Source organism: Falco naumanni, chromosome 4 (assembly GCF_017639655.2).
Source record: "Falco naumanni isolate bFalNau1 chromosome 4, bFalNau1.pat, whole genome shotgun sequence".
NCBI classification, from domain to species: domain Eukaryota; kingdom Metazoa; phylum Chordata; class Aves; order Falconiformes; family Falconidae; genus Falco; species Falco naumanni.
In genome coordinates, this window is record NC_054057.1 from 95,768,807 (window position 1) to 95,790,282 (window position 21,476).

Consider the following 21,476-nt stretch of genomic DNA (forward strand, 5'->3'; position numbering starts at 1 on the left):
TGTGCTCAGTCGCTTTCACTACCTACTACTGCACACACCTCAACCTCTGAGATGGCATCTGGTATAAATTACGTTTTGTGAAGAGTCAAAGCTGTCAAAGATGTAAAGAGCCTGTACAGGTTTCATGTGCAATTAGTTGGCTAAAAAGGAAAGAAATGCCACTGCCACCTCCCGTAAGGGAAAGCAGACAAGCACAACCTTTTTTATGCTTCAGAAAATCCACTATGGAGAGATACACTATCAGTTAGTTTTGCTGCTCCTGAAATGACTTGTTAAACCATAGCTTGATCACATAAGCTTAAGTTAATAAATACCTGCCTCTTACAGTGCATATTTGCATTATTATTTGCATACAGAAATACAGAAATATCAGCAGTGAGGCACATGAGCCCTTAACTAGATATTAAGGGTGGAGGTTCAAGCTCCACTCCAAGGCTGTAACTCTTCCCCCTTTGAGAGGCAGAAGGGAGTACGTGTTGCAAAGAGATAAGGAGAAATCAACAGCTGGGTGGTTATTTCTCCACCTGCTGACTGCACAGGAGTGCCCAACTGTGAGATATTTCCCCACATGCAGCGTGTGCAGGCGTACCTCTTCATAGCTTTGCGGTTATGAAGAAGTAGAGCATGGGTTCATGAAAGCGGACTGCCATGGAAGAAACCTGGTGGATTACTTCATTTAAGTAACCTTACTTTGTTTTGGGGAGGGGTGTGTGCTCCATTCCTCTGGCAAATGCTTCCAAAATAACATGCCTTGCTTTCCAAAGGACATCTGAAAGGAAAACCAGCATGTCCAGAAAAGGATTCCACCCCCTCAGGACAGAAAGTATCTCTCAAGTGTCCATCTACTTATCTCTTAAAAAAATACATACAATTTACTTTGGTATCCAAAGAAGGAAAATCCTCTTGAATGCTCAGAGGGTGTCATCATTTGCAAAACTGCAGCAAACCTAGCTGTTAGCCCTCCTGACACCTGAATAGGTTACCTTGACCATGCAAAGTATCTCATCTGTTGCTGTGTGTTATTTCACATTACAACGCATGCCAAGCGGTAAGAGAATTTCACAAGAGCTACTAGGAAATCTGGGGCACTGGAGGCCAATTCATTTATCTATTCTTTTTCCATGAGAGCAAAAGAGAAATTAAGAGAATCAAACAACATGGTCGAACTACACCTGTCCCAGTTTTGGCTCTGGTCCCTCTCCCTGGCAGTTATAAACCCAGAGTGCCTTCCAGATATGATTTTGATGACTTAGCTGAAAGTTTGCAGACATCTCCGTAAACATCTTTTATAAACCAGATAACAGTTACTACTTAACCCATAGATGCACCAACATCTTTTTGAAGAAGTCACGAGCCATGCAGCAAAGCACAAGAACCATTCAGTTGTGTCTGGAGAGCGCAGCACTCACTGGGGCTTCTGCTACAACTGCTCCGTTCCATTTCTTTTCCCCTCCGGTTAAAAAAAAAACCAACAAACTCATAAGGAGATAATGCCAGTTCGCTTCTGAAGTTTTAGCTTTGTCCAAACTGCAGGCCCTGAGTTAATTTGATCTGTCCTCAGGAAGCCAATGCAATTTGATTATCTTTTTCTTGCAGTCTCTTATTATTTTACTTTGATATAACTTTTCCCCTTGGAGATCACAGAGGGAGGTCTCCCTGTTTTGTTCTTGTCAGCTTCAGTTCTTTCTTGATTTCAAGTCCCAACAGTTCATTACATACTCGCATGTTGCGAAACCATCACATGGCACTAGAGGATCTTCCCTTGAAAGTTCTTAAGAGCTTTGGACGGAGCAAAGGTGCTCCAAAGGAGACAGCAGACAGGGAGACTCGGGTTAGGATGCTTTTACCATTCAGGTATTCAGTAATTACAACTACAGACTCCATATTAGGGACGGACAATTTGGACTCTCACTTTTATTAGCAAACTCCAGAGACAGCATGAACGTACAGCCAAATCTAGTTAGACCTGTCTGCCTAACAGCAGCCGTTACTATTACATAGCCCCAGCTGCGTCCTTGGGTGTAGAAGGAAGCAGAGAACGCATATAGTTCAGTGTGTGTTGTTGATTTACTCAGCACACCAAAGCAAGTTAAACAGCAAGCCTACCTCCTCAGTGCTGGCTTCACTTTTTCTGGTAGGTCTTCAAAAGGACACATCCCTGGTTTTCAACAGAGCAGCTGCAGATCTGGTCAGGAACACAGGAAGGCAGGCAGAGCCTTCGCTCTGATGGCTAGTTTCTCTGGAGAAGTCTTGCCAGTAATGGAAGGCTGCAAACAGAAAAGGTATCAAGATTGCCCAGTACATGTTACTGTAGTTTGGAGGAACAGAACTATACAAGGAACAATGCTACAATCACATAGAATAAACCAGTGAGCACACGAAGAGGCTGGGACCCATGAGCACCATAACTGGAGAGCTGCAGGCTGCTATTCACTCTGGCTGGAGGGCAGGTACCATTCTGAACCAGCAATCGGGAGCATGGATCCGTTTGCACAAACTCACCCCAGGTTAGTATCACCATACAGCACCCTCCAGAAAGGTGGGTACCGCACCGTCTGGCACCTCAGCCTGCTGCGCGGCCAGCCCTGGCAGCCAGCCCCCTCCGACTTCCTGACCACACGTTGCAGAGCACATCTGAAGTTGTACAACCACCACTATACCAGACTCCTGAATTGCTTCTGCTGTAACCAAACTGCCAGGTGAACAGCCTTCAAATCACACCCAGACAAGTCTACAGGCTGGGGGAGAAGGGCTGAGGGGGTGGGAGGGTGGAAATAACGCCTGTGAGAACCTGACAACAGGAACGCCTTTCCAAACAAGAGAACTTCACGTTTTCCTAGGCTGCCATGACTGTGTCACCACTGAAGTCATTACAGTCTCTGAAAGGGAACAAGCATTCTCAAAAAAAAGTAATTTACAAGCGGATGTGCGAAGCGCTATCACTACATCAAGAGCCGCATGTAACACTGGAGTTCTGCTTAAACAGCTAGGGGTGGGAAGGCCTCTCATTCTCGGCTCTGCAGCAGACTCCTTTACATCACTCTGCCCTCTCTGTCCTTTTTACCACCTGGGCAGTAACTTCCCTACTAAGAAAGCAAGCCTGGAAATTCAGTACAAAGTGTTTCAGGGTTTCCCTACATACAGTATTACCAGACTGGAAAGCCCTGCTTGACATTCCTGCTGGGATGTCAGCTCCAGCCAAAGCCAGGGAGGAAAGAGAAGGGGAAAGACAATGTTGCAAGTAAGAAGTTAAGATCTGAATAGCCAGAGGGAACAAGACAAAAAAGCGTAACAAAGCACCTTCCACCTCAAGCAACGGCATAGTGCTGCCTTAAAAAAACCACCAACAACCGTGACATTACACACGGCCGAGACACACAAGTGCAGAACTAGAAGAACTGAACAAATATATGAAATATATATAACTGGGTTAATTTTCTTGAATTTACTGATTTACTCTCCTGAATGCACGCAAGAGATTTATCACAAAAGCAGTTGAACTCCATTGTATTTCAACAATAGGTTTATTTTAAGAAACATAACATGACATTAAGTAAAAATGCAAAATTGTGCAATTATGGCAAAATGTTTAAAAATCCACACATTTGCCCTCATAGGACTACAGTACTTCTTACTAACATACCTGAGCACTGAATGTTGGATGCCATTTCTAAACAGCCTTACGAATAGGGAGCTCTTCGATTTCTTGTAGAACATACACACGCTGCATGATTGGTGCACCAAAACTGCTTTTAGTTATTAGAAATTTTACTGATGGAATCAAGCGGAAATCACAAAATGTTTCCCTCCAAAGAAGCTAATAATTTTGGAAAAAAGATTTACACTCACATAAGTCCTTACAATGCTAGAAATTCATTTAATAAAGGGAAATAAATGAATGCAGAAAAAATATCAAGTGGGAAAGTGTACAGATTACTTTTTAAATATCAGTACCTTTGGTGCGATTATTTTTAATTAATTTTTTTTTTGTGCTGTGCAAGTTTACTTAAGCCCGACTCTAAAGCAAAACTTTACCGGGAATCTGACTTTCAGCAAAATGTAAAAGCATGTAAGAATTGGCAAAATGTCACAGCTACATTACTGTCTCAACAAACTCCTCATGCAAAAGATTTAGTATATTCTACTCCCACGGCAAGTTCCAGGATTTAGCTTTTAAACACATTACAGACTTGGATCACACCCTCAGTTTGAATGGTTAAACAGAATGGAGATCTTCCTACTTTAGTGCAGATAAACAAAATTAACAAACCTACTGCAGAATTAACCACAGCATATTGTACTTCTATACATCACATGACCAGTCAATTGCTAACTCAATCCTATTTCATAGTTTCAAGTAATATATTGAAATTTGTTCTACTAAATAAATATAGAAGATTGTCAAAAAGCAGCAAGAAGTCTTGTAAATATTCAACCAAGCTTAAAAAAACAAAAAACAAGAAAAGTTACATAACACTTCGCAAAAAAAATGGTTTTACACACAAATGCAACACTGTTAGGGAGGGTGCTTCAGAAAGCTTGCAGCTAGAGGCCTACAACAGCGCAGAGAGCTAGCCAAGGACTAAGGATAACTTTAAAACTAAAATTAGTGTACTTTAAAAAAAAAAAACCAAACAAACAACAAACTCCTATTCTTGGCTATGAATTTATATATAAATCAGTAGCCAGAAGAAAACTACACAAAGAAACAACACACCTCAACACTGTTGGAAAATGCAGTCTTAGCAAGAATTGTCAACTTCAACTTCAGACAAAAAATTCAGGCGCTCGCATTTCAAAGCAGCGGTTTGGTGAATCTCTGGAAAATGAGGTATGTAATGCAGAGAGGCATATTTTTTTCCTATTCATTTCACAGTTTTTTTGTTTTTGCCTTTTAAACATTTTGTGCAAGAATTAAGAAATAGAACCAGGCGAGTATTTTTGTGTATTAGAAAAATTCCATTTGGGAACAGTAAGACCACACAGTAAACAAACATTATCCAAATCCTCAGCCATGCCAGGGGGATAAACAATGAGCTAAATATTTGGCTTACTGAAGTATCAGCTGTTAAACCAGATAATGGTAAGCACTTACAGCCAGTGATGGCCACTGCCGTTTCAAGTTAACTGGTTTACTTAGGTCAATTTGAGAAAATAGGGAAGAGTAAGATAACATACTCACAGCTCTGCAAAAATTAGAGCTGTAACAAATTAAACCTGGCAAATTACAGCTGACAGTTTTAGGATTCATCTTTTCCCTTTTAAATCCAGTTTTCACTACTGTAGTAGAGGCTGAACTTTGAGCTTATTTAAATCTTAAAAATAAGCTAAATGGTAAATACATACAGAGAAGTGTTGCACTATATTGGATTCCTATTGTGTATCTGCATTTAAGATTACTGAAGCCATGGACACATTGTCAATTTTTCTGTAATACACTGGATAATGAAGACAGCTCAGTAGTGCAAATTTTCACATTGTAGATTAGAATGACATAAAAGGTATTTGAGGGCTTGATTGTGGGGAGAAAAGAAAAATAATTTGTAAAGTTAAGCCACACTTTTCCCAATTACTACAGCACATGCCAACTCTGCACATAGCACTGTACTTCAGTGGAGACAGAATGAACAGTCCACACAAAAGAAAAAAAAAAATCAGTATTATTAAGGCCATATCCTGTCACCATTCTGTGCAAGAATACCACTGCAGTAAAAATGTTATGTTAAAAAAGACAATATGATGACAGGACAGGGCCTGAAGACAGACACATACTCCATGAAAAATAACAGGCAGTCTTAAACAGTAGCATAAGGCTAGCCTATTTCAGACAAACAAGTAGTATAAATGTACTAGCACCATCAACTTTTGGATTAAAGCCCTTTATGGGATGAAAAAAAGGTTTTAAGCAGTGTTTAAAAAAAAAAAAATGTTTTTACAGCACTACATCTGTGTGGCAGAAAATAGTGTTGGGATTTCCCTCCCCATCATTAAGCTCAATTTCAACAAAAATCTACAGACTGGAAGTGGTACAGCAATCTGAACAGGCCTCTGTTCAGTACAAAGGTACTCCATGTTCCAATTCTGACTTGAGTTTTTCCTCTCAAATTGTAGTGCACAAACATCATTATAAACATCTTAGCAGATTTCAAAAACAGTACAAAAAAATCATTATGAATCAGGATCTATCATTCCTATATGTACTTTCAATCTAAAACATATAAAAAAACCACCTTAGTGATATTGCCTCAAATTTTACCCGTATTAAAAAAAAAAAAAAAAAAAAAAAAAAGAGAGGAAAAAAAAGAAAAGTCACTTCAAAACATCTTGGACATCCTTAGCTATTAACGCTAGATTTTCTTTTACTGTAGTGCATAGTTATCCTGGCTCTTCCACTTAATTTGCTCTCAAAAAACACCCCTCTAGTATGACATGATTAAGTGTTTACCAGAAAAAAAATGCTGATAATTGCACTTTGTAACCTCCTTCTCATTTCCCAGGAAAATATCAGAAAATATGAAACTGAACCAGTAATCCCTCCCCAGACTGCAACCTTTAAAGAGCACCCATCCCCATACAAAAAACTGTCTGTTTCAGCTTACAATAAATACTGACAGAATTTCTTTGTTTTCTTTTAAGACATGTTTTCTCTAGCATCAGATTACCACTGAAATCACTAAGGCCTGTTACTGAAAAAAAAAAAAAATTAAATAACTTTCTGAAGACACTGCGGATACAATTTAGCAACAACACATTCAAAATGCCGGCCTAAATCCCAGAGCCTATCTGGAGTCTCATATACTTTTTGCCATTGGTCAGTAATCTCATCATATTGGTAGAGTGAATTCTTCCTGCTGGTTCTGAAAACATGTTCTTCAACAGTGACTTGAGTAGCTCTGACAAAGAGATGGAGTTTATTTTTGAGGAGTACAAGTTTTATATATGGATTAATGGACTGATCACATGGAAAGTCTTTTTTTCGAGTCCACTTATTTTGTTCAATGTCATAGGCCTCTACGGTAAACATACGTTGATGGTTTCCACAGGTTCCAGCTATGTAGTAGATGGAGTCATTGTATACAGTTGCCAAGCCTTGGATTCTAGGCACAGTCATTGGGGTCAAAAATCCCCAGTAATCCTTCTGAGGATCATAGCAGAGAAAAAATTCCCCTGAAAAGAGAGAGGGAAAAACAAAACATAACTTATGCTTCATTTCCAGAACAGTAATTGTGCAGCCACTAAACTTTCAGGTATGTTCTTCCACAGACAGAAGCAGTCTACTAGTTTTTAAAAGCCTTGATTCCATAACAGAAAACCTAGCACCATCGCCTGCCTTCTTCCAAATGCATTACAAAAATATTAACAGTATGAGTAAAAACTAATTTGCGTTTCTACTCCAGCTGAAGAAATGGACATTTGAAGCATATCAGAAATCGTGTTTTACACATTTCCTAGCTATCCTTTACTACATTCTAAAACATGCTTAGTAATTTGAGTCAAAACCTTTCAAGATTCCAGTCTTGAAGTGTCTGAAGTGTTTGTTTCATTCTTTAACATCTTCAAAACGTATCATCTACAGACTGTGGAGTCTCAGAATTCAGTGCTTGAAAGTTGTTAAATCTAAGCAAATAACTGTGTCTTGTACTACACACATATTTTGAAGCTACTTTTATCAGGTGGCCAGGTTACACATTTAAGCTGATTTGCTTAAAAGGATGCCAGGTGAAAACTTGGATGAAGCTACTGATTCATCATTCATTTTGTAATTAGATTATAAAACACCTCTTCTGTTGACTGCACAGATTAGCATCTATAGACTGTATATAATGGAAGTTCAGATGACTGAAAGCTCATGCTCCGCAAACTTGATGAAGAGAACATGGATAAAGACCACCTTGTCTTCTGTAAAGCCCGGGGGAAGAAAGGCCTAACATTTGCCAAATATTAGCATAATTCAAATCATATATAATTTCACACAGCTGTATTAGGAATTTTAACCAAGCTGCTGTGTGATTCAGCACCTCAAACATAACAAAGAATACAGGAATAATACAGAAAAATGGGTGGAACATAGCTTAAGAGATTAAGTCTTACAGATAACACATTTTTTGATTATTCATTTTTGCTCCACGGTGTAATATCCTACGACTGATGCTTACATTCCATTGGCATTTTAACACTCTCATCAATCCTTATTGACTACTCCCAACCTTATGAGGCTTCTCTAGAAAAATTATTGAAAGTTAACTTTTTATACTAATTCAGCACAACTCAATCAAGGTTTTATCTACCTCAAATAGAAAAGTTGCTTATTTCCCATAACACAAATATTTATAATTTGCTGGTTAGCACAGCAAAGTAGCTTGCTTGTTTATGTGAGCATAAGGTTGTCGTTTAAACCACTGAAGCACAGAATCAGCACAGCTAGAAGTTGTAATGAAGATGTGCTCCTATTCTACAGGTTGTAGTAATACCCACTTTTTAGCAGTTCTAGGACATGTTTAGAAAAATGAACAAGTAGTCTACCAAGTTAAATATTCTTCAGCATTCCTTTTTAACCACCTAAAGCAGATGTCTGACCCAACAGAAGAGACAGAGAGAACTTGCTCAAGTCACAACCAATGAGTCAAACCTCACGCAGAAACACTAGAAGAAAGCTCTCTGCAAATCACGTGGAAGCCCACCACCCCTACTGAGTAGCAGGAATGCAAAGTCAAAAGATCAGGTTGACTTCTTCCAGCAAGTAACAGTGACCTTACAGTATTCTCTATCCTTTTTCCTTCCCGTGGTCCAGCTTTGTATGGAGAGTGATCCAGAGGAGGAGTTAGTATGAATCTAAGACCCCAACTTCTGCAGGTGTTTACAGACATGGCCCTTAGCAAAACATAACCAAGATACCACCTCCTCCTTTCTTTCTACTTCTTGGGACTCTTTACTACAGCCTCATAGACCAGTCAGCACTTCTGTAGACTGCTATCTGGCTCAAGCATACATATAAATATATACTTCATAAATAAAAAAGGGAAGAATAAATTATTTGATCCATTCCCATAATCATTGTTTTTATTCATTTAAGAATCAGTATCTAATACAAGAATAAGTCTCATAATTCACCAGAAGGATGTAAAGGTAGCACTGTAATTACTGGCCAAAGAAACAAAGCTAACTAGAAGGAGATACATCATCTTTCTTAGTTACCAGGATGACCTCAAAAAGCAGGGTAGGGCAGGAAACAAAGGCTTACAGTGGTTAATAGACTTTTACAAGTCACCAAGAACACAGACACCAGGAATTTCACTGGTTTAGCTAAATAAAATGCAAAGTGCTTTTTCATAGGACAATATCTTTTCCTCAATGTTAGTGCATTTCACCCAGATTTAATAAAGAATTTTCACAGTAAAATTTAATACTATACTGTTGACTTAGAACACCACCAAAATTGCTGTTTGTGCAATAACTCAATACTATAACTTAGTGACACATTCCCAAAGCATGAGAACTCAAGCAGCAACCTCACTCTTCCTCGCCCACTGCTTTCCCTAGCTTTCCTCCCACCCTGTTCTCCCAGGGCACTGTTTTAATGTCCAGGAAACTTGGGGTTTTCTGGGCTGCTTAAGAGAGCACGGACAATCACATTGAACAACCCCCACTTGAGATAAAACACCATATCATCAGTCAAATCACCTTACCCTGTAAAACATAGATGTTATCCTTATATTCCACAGCACTATGAAACTCCATTGCTACCGGCATTGGACAGACAGCCGTCCAACAGTTCTCTCGGCTGTCATAACACTCCACAGACTTGAGTGAGTTTCGCCCATCTCCTTCATAAACGCGACCACCTATTGCATACAGTTTACCACAGCAATGAACCAATTTGCAGCCTATTCTGGCTCGCAACAAAGGAGCTTTCGGAATCCACCTATTGCCAGAGTGATCATACATCCAAAAATCACTCTCTGCTCTGTGGTCAATGGAGACCTCGCTGCTGCTTGGTCTGTAACCACCCGCAATATAAATATCATTATCAGGAGACACAAGAATTCCAACCTCCCTCAAGTCATTTGGTGGCTTGCATAGTTTAAACACTCTCCCTGTGACCGAATCTAAACAAGGCACTGTTTGCTTCTTTCCTGAGTGTTTGTGGGCAGCATCAAAGCATATGATCATTTCAGAAGCGGTCATTCCAAGCCGTTGTGTATAGCCATTGGCACTATGTTGTCCCTTTTGTACACAGCTTTTGGCCATAGCCTGTGCAAACACGGGAGGGATTTTCTCTAAAAATGTCTCTTCCAACAGAGGCATACGGATGCATTTGGCAAATATTTCTGGAAGGTGCACTTCTCTCTTATTTTGTTCATGCTCAAACCACCTTATAATGCTGTCATAAACATGTTCTTCTTTGTCCACATTTAAATCATCACTGTCGAGTATACTTATCAGTTGGTCTTTTCTTAACTGAAGAAATTCTTGCTCTTTGGTGACACTCAGAAACTTTTTACGAATGTAGTCTTGTGATCTGTCTTTGAGTTCCTGATGACCATAGTGATCAGCAAAGATAAACACCCCAATGGAGTTCTGTGGGTCCAAATGACTGATCATATATTTAGCACACTGGTCTTGTATGGAAGGGATCTGGAAGATACTAGCTGCAGTGAACAAAGCTTGAACGTTGGCCTCTGTCAGCATTACTCTGGAGGTATATGCATAGTTCAATACTAAATGCATTGACTCTGCTTCAACACCAACTATACGAACTTCTTTCTGGGTACTCTCTGTAAGGCCGCTAGTGAACATAGATCTACAAAAGAAAAATATTTAGCAGTTTATTTGTAATTACCTTCTAACTACAGGTATAAGAAATGAAACTATATTGCACAGCTAATCCCAGTTTTTGCCCTTATATCAGCACAAATACATTTATCACTGATGTTACACTGTCCTGTTTGGGTACCTAAATTCAAAATCAGTTCTATACTTACTGAAACAAAAGTGGCAAGCTGGAATTTCTTGCTTAATTATCTCACTAACCCCATATTAAAATTCACAGAGTTTACAAGAAAAGCTCTTGACATATCCAACTTTCAATATGTTATTTCATAAATATAAAAGAAAACAAGTAGTTTAAATACCCTGTTACTGTATTTAAAATACCCTCAAAACTGGAAGCATTTATATTTTGTTTGGGTTTTAAAATCATGTGACAGTCTCTAATGAAACTCTCCTTTGATAAAACAGACACTGATAATTCATTGACGTTAAGTGAACAATAATCTTTACTTACTGGGTGCACTATATTCTCGACAGTTACATGGAATATTAGTATGGGTGTGATTTTTTAAAATTTTCATTTAATGAAAATAAGTTATAGTTCTGCTATTGATCACCACTAGAACAATGGACTGTTGTACCTGAAATAAGGACTGATTGCAGCAAGAACATTCCTATGACAGGAGAATGTTTTCCCATGATCCACTTCCACTACGATATCTGTCAGTTGTCCTTCATCATACATGGTTTTCAGCTGTTGAAGAATACTACAAGCATGGAAGGGGTCCATTCCACTGCTGACTGTGTTTGAAGAAGGAATTCCGTTCAGTGTTTGTGAAAACTTACTTGGTTCTACAAAGTAAAATTGAAATTGTTTAAAAACAAAACCCAGCCAGCCAAAAAAAAAAAAACAAAAAAACAAAAAAACAAAAATACAAAAACAAAACACAAAAACCCCAGCCCCCGGAAACCCACACAAACCAAAAAAATCTATGCGTGAACAAGAATTAGCACAAATTATTATTCTATACTTTCCTCAATGTCACCATCCATCAAGAGCAAGTCTAACATTTTCAAGGCTAAAGATATAAAGATACCTCAAATATTTCTTTTTCTTTTCTTTTCCCAATATACCTGTAGGATTATCATTAACCTATAAAATTATATCCATTAATTTAAAGAAAAAAACCCATATAAATAGTTCACATATTTACTACATATCACTGGGGAGGGGGGAATTAAGTCAAGAATCATGATGCTTAGTGACTTGTAAAAAAGGGAAAAGCAAAGAATGCAGAAGAATAAAATATTCCCCTAACCTACATCACCATTACAAAAGTCTGTATGTATGTACTTTCATCGAGAAAGGCTCCCAGCTTACACAAGCGATGGCTTATAGCACAGACTCATGAAGAAACAGCCCTGCAGTATGTTGGGCAGCAAACTTAAATTCACATAAATCTGTATATGCGTTTACATGGTTTTCTTTACAAATAAAACACAATCACTGTTTGAAATTTTCAGGTATGAAGGAGCTCACATATCATTGTGAAAACACATGAAGTGGAGCATATGCTTCTAAGTAACATGTGATATGCCTAATGAAGTAAAACCCAAAGTGAAAATTGAGCAATATCTCAAGCACAAAAATCTGTTTTGTAATAGCAACAATTTTTTTACGCAACAGCAACAAAGGAGAGCTAAAAAAAAAAAAAAATCATTGGGGGTAAGAGCTGCAAATCAGGTAAAGCTGCTGACTGCAACAGAGAATGCGTCCAACAAATTTTGGGCAACACAAAGGGGCAAAGAGGATAACAAACAATGTTGATGATGAATAGGAGATTTAAACTCTAACTCGTGGTGACATACAGCAGTTGCAATTTCTCTTACTCAGAATTCCGACACAGGTTTGAACACAGTCACAATTGAATCAGTAGGGATCTGCTGCTGGGCATACATTTCCCACGGCAAGCTTAGGGCCAAATAATGTCAATGTCTCTTCAAAATACTGGTAGGAAAAAGGTCTTCAAAACACCTTTCCCCCGACCCTCCTCAAATACAACGGTAAATACTTAAAGGGTAGTATTTACAACAGGAGAGTTTACTTTAAACATAGTAACTGAGCTCCATCATTCAAAACTAACCAATCATTAGGGAAGGGGGGAATTTGTACTTGTACTTACTTAGAAACAACATTAATCACTAGTGAGCAAATTCCAAGTAAATAATACTTTGATAGATCAGTTCCAAGGCTTCCTACCTAGCAAAGCTTTGATGTACATGAAAACTTTGATTTAACTACCTCTGCAGAAGAGTTTAAGTTACTTTCTAACAGTGAAAAGGATGTAAAATAGTTCTTCTCTGACCCTGCCAGTCACTTGGGCAATAAGCACATGCGATGAAGACAGTTTCCAGTGCTGGAATACTCACCTCTATATTCCAGATTTTTTATTTAATCCTTGGCACAACCAACATTACCGCTTTCACCCCATAAAACCTGCCCAGTCACTTTCATCACTTTCCTTTTCCCTTTCCTGTCCCAAACATCGTTTTCCTCTATTAATATTCCTTTCACTTGCACTTCAAAATTTTAACTCTGTTCCTCCTAGACAGCACCCCAAAATACTCTCCACATTAATTTCTCAGACACCTTTTCTTTCTCCACTCCTCACATACACACCTTCATGGGGGTCCTTCATCAGGGACAATCCTACACTTCTCTCTAGGCTCAGCTCCCCTCACGCAGACCAGAATGTAGGGGGTGTCCCTCACCGAAACCCTTTTCGCCCTAACAAAGCCTAGCACCACCGCACACCTCCCCTCAGGCGGTGCTGCTCTCTCCCCACACACAGGCCCTCACTCAGGCGCCTTCTTACCTCACAGCCCTGACCCCATCCCCCACAGACACCACCCAGGCGCCCTCCTCTATCACCTTCCCCAGCCGGAAGCGACACCCCACACTACAGGCCCCACACCCAAGCACCCCTGCCCCACCGGGCCTCCTAGGGCCCACCCCTCACAGCCACCTCAGCCCACCTCACCCCGAGCACCCCCTCCCTCCCACAGTGCTCCCCACGGAGCGCCCACCCCGACACCCCTCAAACCCCAACACCACCCCACCCGACGCGCCCCCCTCACCGCTCAACACACAGGCCCCAACACCCCTCAGCAGCGCCCCCTCCCCGGGCGACCCACCCCACTGACCGCCCCCCGCCTGCAGCCCACTCCCTCGCCCCGGCGGCCCGGCCGCACCAACCTCCTAACGCTGCCATTCTCGGGGCCCCGCTCCGGCAGCGGGAGAGGGGAGGGGGAGCGACCCGAAAGGAAATGTCACCGGCGCTGCTTCCCCTGCGCCGCTCCCTCTCCGCGGCCCGCTTACTACCGCGGAAGCCAACCCCGCTCCTCGCACCGGCCAACCTGGGACGCGCGGATTGGCCGCCGCCCCCGCTGCCTGCCGGGAAATGTAGTGCGGGGCCCGCCGCCGGCGTGCCGTCCCGAGCGCGCGGGGCATGCTGGGAGCTGTAGTTCCGCGGGGGCGGGAAACCGAGGGGGTTGGCCCTCCCAGGAGGCACCTGGGGGGCGCGCGCTCTGGGCGTCACCTAGCAACCGAGGGGGGCAGGGCGCGCCTCAGGAAGGAGCGGCCATTTTGGGCGCCTGAGGCAAAGGGTGTGTGGGCAGTTCTCAGCACCTTGGCCCGGAGCGCTCTCCTCTGCAGGGGCACCCAACAGAAATGGCCTCTCTGCATAAATAAACTCCCCACCCCGTCCCAAATTTCTGCTTCATCAGAGCTTGCACTGCCTCCCTCACATCCGTGCTGACCTGCATCTCCTGGGCCAAACTCTCCTGAAGGGTAGCTGTCCCCCAGAGGCTGTGTGCGCAGCAGGCCAGGCAGAACAGCCACCGTGGTCACTGCTGAAAAACAGGCAAAAGGGGAAAAGAAAATTCCTGTCGCGATCCTGATGCTGAGGGGATGCGGTCAGGGGCAGGGCAGCGTCTGGATGCAAGACCCAGAGCTGTGCAAGGCTGAATTCACTTTTAATGAAGAATTTGTAGTCGGCTAATTAGACTGAAAGCTCGTCGTGCTGAGAGACTTTATTTTCCCAGTGTCTGTACCAGCCAGCAGACTGTGCCCACCCAGGCCAGCCCTAGGAGTCCTTCTTAGAGAGTAGCTGAATGACTCCAGCAGACAAGCAGCCATTTTGTTGCCACTGGCCTCTGGTATCACAAAGCACACTTCTCTCCCTGTCCTGGAGATCAAGTGGCTGATAGTCACCAGCTCGCAGCCACTGGCTTCATTCTTGGTGACTGAGTCATCATCAGAAGTTTGCTGTGGAAGAGGTTTGGGTTTGGGGTTTTTTTCGTCTTTGTGAAACATGATTAATGAAAAAAGAATTGGCAAAGAATGGAAGCACTATGAAGTCCAGTATAGTTTTCTGGTTGTCATCAAAATACATTTAATAGAACTTTGCAGCTTTTAGCTGGGATGTTTTAAGAAAAAAACTGCAACCAAACCCAATTTAAATAATATTTTAAAAATACATTTCCCTCAGAAATAGTAGTGTGAGTACATTACCAATGCTCTAAAGTAGATGAGTTTAAAGGTAGTAGTACCACTTAGTATCATCTGACTACTGCTTGTGTGGTTTTTCTTTCACTTGCAAGGCATAGCTTTTCCCTAGTTTAGCAATTATCAGTGGTGTCCAGGCTGCTGTCGATAATAATGCTACACAACACAGGAACAATAGAGACTCTGATGAAGGAGGTGTAAAAGAAAATAGAACTTCACGTCTGCAAATTGATTCTGCAGTTTTCCAATTTCCCCGTTCAGCAGTGGCATGGCCTGTGAAATTGTCCCTAGAAATATAAAACAAAGGGAAGGAGAATGCATCCACTTTTACCTTTTAGCAAATGACATTGCTTGATACGGTTCATTTCCTTTGGTATGGATGCTTAGGCCAGGCTGGATTAGTGTTCAAAATGCAGAAGTGAAATGGAGAACTTTTTTAATATAGATACCGCATTGAACCGGTACTTTGGAGCGCAAGCTTTTCATGAAATAGCTTACCTTTGTAAGGTTTTTGGTGAAGCAAGTAAATTGCCATACAATCAGGTGTAAATATTCTTTAAAAGGCATTGTTATCAGCACTTTCTCTTAGTCTGAAGTCTCTCTCAAGTATAATACACCATTACCCACTCCCCTCTCTGGAAACCTTTATCAGCACTCCCTAGCACTCAGAATATTTAGCTCAGTGTAGCATTCCCATGGAAGTCCAGGGACCTGGCTTTTTCACCCAGCTCTGCTTATTACTTGCTGGATCTCTCAGGTGCAAAATGAGAAGCATGTTGCCTCTGCAAGTTGCCCTGAAATCCATGGCAGTCACCTAGCATGTTAAAGCTAGGTATTATAAATGACATTTGCATTACACACAAATATTAGAACCAGTTATTTCAGAAATTACAAGATGCTTAATGAGTTCAGCTCCCTTCTTCTGCATCCTTTTCTTTCTCTCTTCCGTCATTGTTTTGCCTGGAAAGCAATACAGGCCCAGTATTTGAGCATAGAACTGGAAGTCAGAAAATCAGCTTCTTGGCTTGGTGCTGATACTAAATTACTGCATGCTGTTGATCAGATCAATTGATTTCATGGATTTGGGCTTCCCAGGAGACCACGGGGAGCTGTGAATAGATATATTGATGTAAATTCTTTTATCTTTATTGTAATAATTTTTGGTAGGGTGGTTTGGGGGTGGGGTCGGGTTTATTTTATTTATGTTTTTAATTTGTTTTCTTTTTTTTAATTCTTCTGGTCAGCAATGCCCCAAAACTGATGATACCATTTTAAGATTTTGCAAGAATCCAAAACATCCTGGTAATTGAGGGACTGGGATGCTTTCAGTTATGGTTTAATTTCACACCTAATTTATCATTCCTGCAGATACAGCTTGAAAACATACAGCTGAAAACACTCGGTGGAGAAAGTGGGGGTTTTCGCATTTGATATTCCAAAGGTTCAAAAATAAAAATGAAATAATATGGGCTGAGAAAGAACACAGAGTCCATGTCTGTCTTTTATAAGTGATTAGAAACATTGCCCCCCTTATGAACTCAGAACTGGCACTGCTTATTCTGGGATTCTTGCCTTCAGAATAAAGAATGTCTTTGTCGTGAGCCCAAGAAAGAAAAGAGGGGAAGGAAGAAGTTTCAGGAGAAAATGAACAAAATACACACTTTTTCAGATATTTGAGAACTTAGAAGGTACCAGAAAAAAAGTTTGAACAAACAATGAAGTTATTGAAAATGTTTCCCTTCATTACACCTACAGGACAAGTTAATTAGAGAACTGTGGTTCATCTACCTTCAGTACAGGGACCAAGAGAGCATTGTATCTTTGGCAAATTGTTGGTTTGGGTCATATGGTAGGGAACAGTCAGAACCATCCTCAGTGCTCCTGCTACACAAGGGATGATGCACAGGGCACTTCTGGAGGATCCAGCTCTTGCTACACAGTGTTAGATAAGACTGCTGGCTCCTGCCAGCAAAATGAGGATAATAAATGCAACTGGACAAAAAAAATTTAAGAAAAATATGAATAGGGGTTTGTTCAAGCAGCTTTAGAAGGGAAGACTTTTTAATCTGTATGAATATTTCCATTTTCATTTTGTTTATTGTGTTTAGTTTAAAATTGTAGGAAGAGGTCGCTGCAGCCTCTTTTCCTTTTTTTTCCTGACCCTCCCGGTGTGGTGTTTTTTCACTGAAAAATGGAGGGCAACATGAAAGGAAGGGCCAGCCTACCCACACACATGCCATACACTCCAAAGAAAGTAAGGTTTGCAGAAGCTTGACAAGACTTTTTAGTCCTTTACAGCAACATTTTGAATGGTCACTTTTTCCATGAATCTCTTGAGCTTAAAAAAAAAAAAAACAAACACAAAAAACCATTAATTTCCAACAACATTAACTATTACATTTAAATACAATGCTAGTAAAAATATTAATATTACTTGCTATCTCCCAAATACATCTCAATTACTAATATTTACAATACTTCAGTTATTTGTACATGCTAATTTGTACTGTATTTTAATCTGTGAGAAGTGATGCAGCTGATACAATTGCATTTTGAAAACCCTTCATATTTTAATTAGGAAAATCTTGATATTCACTGTGGAACAATCTAACCTTGAAAAACAATCTTTTACTAGTAGGTCTTTAATGCATAAAACACTGCTCATTTTCTGCAATTCTGTCACCAAGGGGCACATTAATTCAGTTGCACAATAATTTAATACATTGATACATTGATTGAAGCAGAGAGGTTTTTGTTTAGCAGTTCTAAGAAATCACATTTCTTGCAGAATCTTTAAAAAGACAGTTCTTGCTGCAGTTTAAGTAGGAGGAATTGCGGATCATTAGGGAAATATGCCCTTCAAAGTCAATCGATCCTGCCACACTGAGCACAGTGGGCATTACATCAGAAGAGAGGGAAGACTGGCAAGGGGCAATTAATGGGGCAGATACTGGAATGCCTTTCTGATTACCCCATACTGTACAGTGGATTTGGCCTTGCTGAGACAGGCTGGTAGAAACAAGAACCCCGATGAGATATGGCTCTGCTAATGTCAAGAAGTGCCACTTCCTAGCAGCAGGAGCAACTTTATTGAAACCATCTGTTGTTTTGGAAGACACATGTGCACGCACGCACATGTACTTCCTCCTCCCAAAGTGTTTAACCTTTCTCTTAAGGCTGACTGAAATCACGCAGCTAATCCCTCCTTAATCTCAGAATGACAAGCTCTACTGTTTTCCCGAGTCCCAGCAGCTACTGAAAATCTGGGCGACTGGCATTGCTTAGGTGATGTGACAGTGATGTATTCTGGAGCAGACACTTTAGAACAAAATACCCATTCATCCACCATCAACATAAAGTTTTGCAAGAGCAGTCTGCGATTACCAGGAGCCTGACAGAGAAATCTTGGGTACCTGCGTAGAGATGAGAAATCTGTACTCTGTCAGATCTGTTCTACACAGGGGACAGAAGGAGGAGATTCAGTGAGTTTGATCCCAGTGAAACCTCATTTTTCAGCAGGTATAACTCAACAGTGATCTCAAAGGAAGCAGCCCTGTTTGGGTTACAACAGACAGAGTATAAGCCCTGTTCCGATTTGTCAAGTCTTTAATCGTATTTTTATGATGATCCCTCCTTAACACGCCAGGACCCTTAAGCTTCTCGTGGCTGTGTTACTGAGGTGTGCATCAGAGCCCTGGTTGCCAACAGAAAATGTGGCACTACCAGAGCATTCATTGAGTCTGAATTAACTCTAGTCTCTTGCGGGTAAAGTATTTCTGTTGGTATTTCATGCAAATCTGTGCATGTTTAATTTCTTATTCCTAAAAGCCGTGTTTAAAAGCACCAATTTAAAAACAACTAGCTTCCCAGCTATTTGGAACAAACACTGCATGTCAGACCTGGAGTCTCTGAAATCCCTATTCCCAGCAAACATGGCCCATATCCCCCAGGCTTCTTGACCACTCTGTAAAACAACACACACAAAGGGGAAATATATGCCCCATCCAGAGCAGGAAGGGGTGTGTTTCCGACCTTGTCTCCAGAACTAGATTTCAGCAGTAGTTTAATCTGATCTCCAAACCCTTCTGGCTACCTTGCCTCTACTTCTAGACAGCCCAAATCAAACAGACCCTTGCAGTGGTGGAAGAGGTAACAACAGAGAAGTGCAATAACTTATTGCTGCCCCTTATCTCCTCCAACCATTTCTGCTCCTACCTACGTGTGTGTGCATTATTAAAAATTCGTAGCTTGCATGGAAAAACCCATACAGACCTCCAAAGAAATAACAGACCTCCAAAGAAATAATAGGTCACTGATGGCCTGGCCAGAACCAGCAATTAAGAGCTGGAACTTTAATGCAGTAATGTAGATGTAAACTGATCCAGCCGCTAGTCAGAATGTGATTCAACTGCAGGAAAGGTACAGAAACATCTCAAAGAGCACAGATGTTTAGAGAAGGGGGAGAGCAAAACAAAGCTCTTCAGCCTAGAACAAGCTGAGAAGGTTAAGAGCAAACTAGTTTTCCTTCTTAACTGGGGAAGCTGGCATAGCTGCAGCCACATTTGTTTCTTTTTAGGGAGAGTACAGTAAACTTGAATCACTCGACACCATCCTGTATCCCTAGGCCATTCCTAAGTCATCACTCAGAGCTGCTGTTTTTCAGTTCTTTCTCTCTTCAGTAACTTATTTTGTGTTGTAAAGAAATTGAATATGGAAAAGACAATCCCTGGAGCTGCAACAAGAAGGAAAGTATCTCTCGCTTTCACACTTTCAGCCTGAAGAACACTGGAAGCTTAACACACTGGAGTCATTTTGATAACTCAGGCAGCCTACTGCTTAAAAAAAAATAGTAAAAAAGTGTCTCAGACATCTAACTTTTAATGGCTATTTTTGAGTCAATACTATCTGACAACAAGATGGGACAGTGTGGTGTTACAGACCTATTCACTGAACAAAGAAAGGTAACAACCATAAACAATCTTAATATCTTTGAAAGGGTAATGGATGACATGAATATTCTTGTAAGAGGAAAGCCCAATGTGTCAGTTTTCATAAGGAAATAAGTTTAATACATAATAATATCATTAGGGGATCTTCTAAGTAACAGGCTGTGATACTGGTGTCTCATTTCTTGCCCTTATTTACTTGACCCACCCAAATTCAATTACATAATATATATTCTATGGATTCAGTTTGGAATATTTGACTGTTTATGTAAACGGTTCATATAAATTTCTGAGTACTGGCAATTTTTATTTTCCGTTCATGGCTTTAAATTCTTTTCTCATTGTGGTCAATAGGTTTATTATTGAATGGAGGGACACTGAGCTGAGGTCCAGGGAGAGTGGCCGGTCTGTTATTGACTATAAAAGTGTATTTAACGGTTATGTATTAGAAAGAATGAAAGGTTATTTCCTCTGAACTCTGTGCAACAGAATAAATCAGATAACTGGAACTCAGAAAGTGGATTCCTAGAAACTGCAAATACTGCATTACAACAGAAAAAGGAAGACTACTTGTTCTGGAGTCTAAAGCAGTAAGATGGACAGTAAGGATTTCCCCCCATTTCACCCCTACTGTCCCCCAAAGAAGGTCATACAGGCTTTGCTCACTAGTTTTTTTGCCAAGTAAGACTACGTCTAACTGCAGTTACTCAGCTTTAGTCTGGCCCAAGGAGATACTAGCAACAGTAAAGCTGCAGTGATGCCGGCTGCAATACAGACCAGCCACTCCATTTAGGCTCCAAAAGCTTCAATGATTGAGCGGCGCTTGGGTCCCTAGGCCAGTCAGATTGCAGCTAGCTGGACTGTCCCTGCACATCCTGCCATTGCACCTCTGAAGCAGAGGAACCCTTCCAAACTGAATTCTTTCTGGTGTCTTGATTTCTCCTCTAAAAGTCTGTCTTGATGATATATGGGAAATAATAGCCAGTTTAAAAGGCCATTTTGAGAACTGCCTTTTTGAAAATCCTGACACATGGTACAGCTTTAAAGCCTGGAACCGTGTTCCTCATACAAGAGGCCTTGAACTCTCTCTGGGCAGAGCACTTTCATATCCTCTTGGATGGAACACTTTCATATCCTCTAAGCTCACATATTTCATGGTAATAAGCTGTGGGATTTAACTGTGCTGAGACAAC

General features: G+C 40.9%; 1 protein-coding gene across 2 annotated transcripts; it reads right to left on the reverse strand.

The window, feature by feature from the left end:
• Positions 1-3,508: 3,508 nt before the first annotated feature.
• KBTBD8 (kelch repeat and BTB domain containing 8) lies at positions 3,509-14,176 on the reverse strand. Of its 2 annotated transcripts, none has more exons than XM_040591573.1 (4): positions 14,027-14,176; positions 11,412-11,622; positions 9,687-10,801; positions 3,509-7,167 (listed from the first exon to the last, which is right to left on the reverse strand). In XM_040591573.1, exons 1-4 carry the CDS (start codon positions 14,040-14,042, stop codon positions 6,704-6,706), a joined length of 1,806 nt encoding a protein of 601 aa, XP_040447507.1. In that variant the 5' UTR covers positions 14,043-14,176; the 3' UTR covers positions 3,509-6,703. The 2 variants fall into 2 exon arrangements, with proteins under 2 accessions (XP_040447507.1, XP_040447506.1); XM_040591572.1 differs by lacking the exon at positions 14,027-14,176 and adding an exon at positions 13,201-13,656.
• Positions 14,177-21,476: the final 7,300 nt, after the last annotated feature.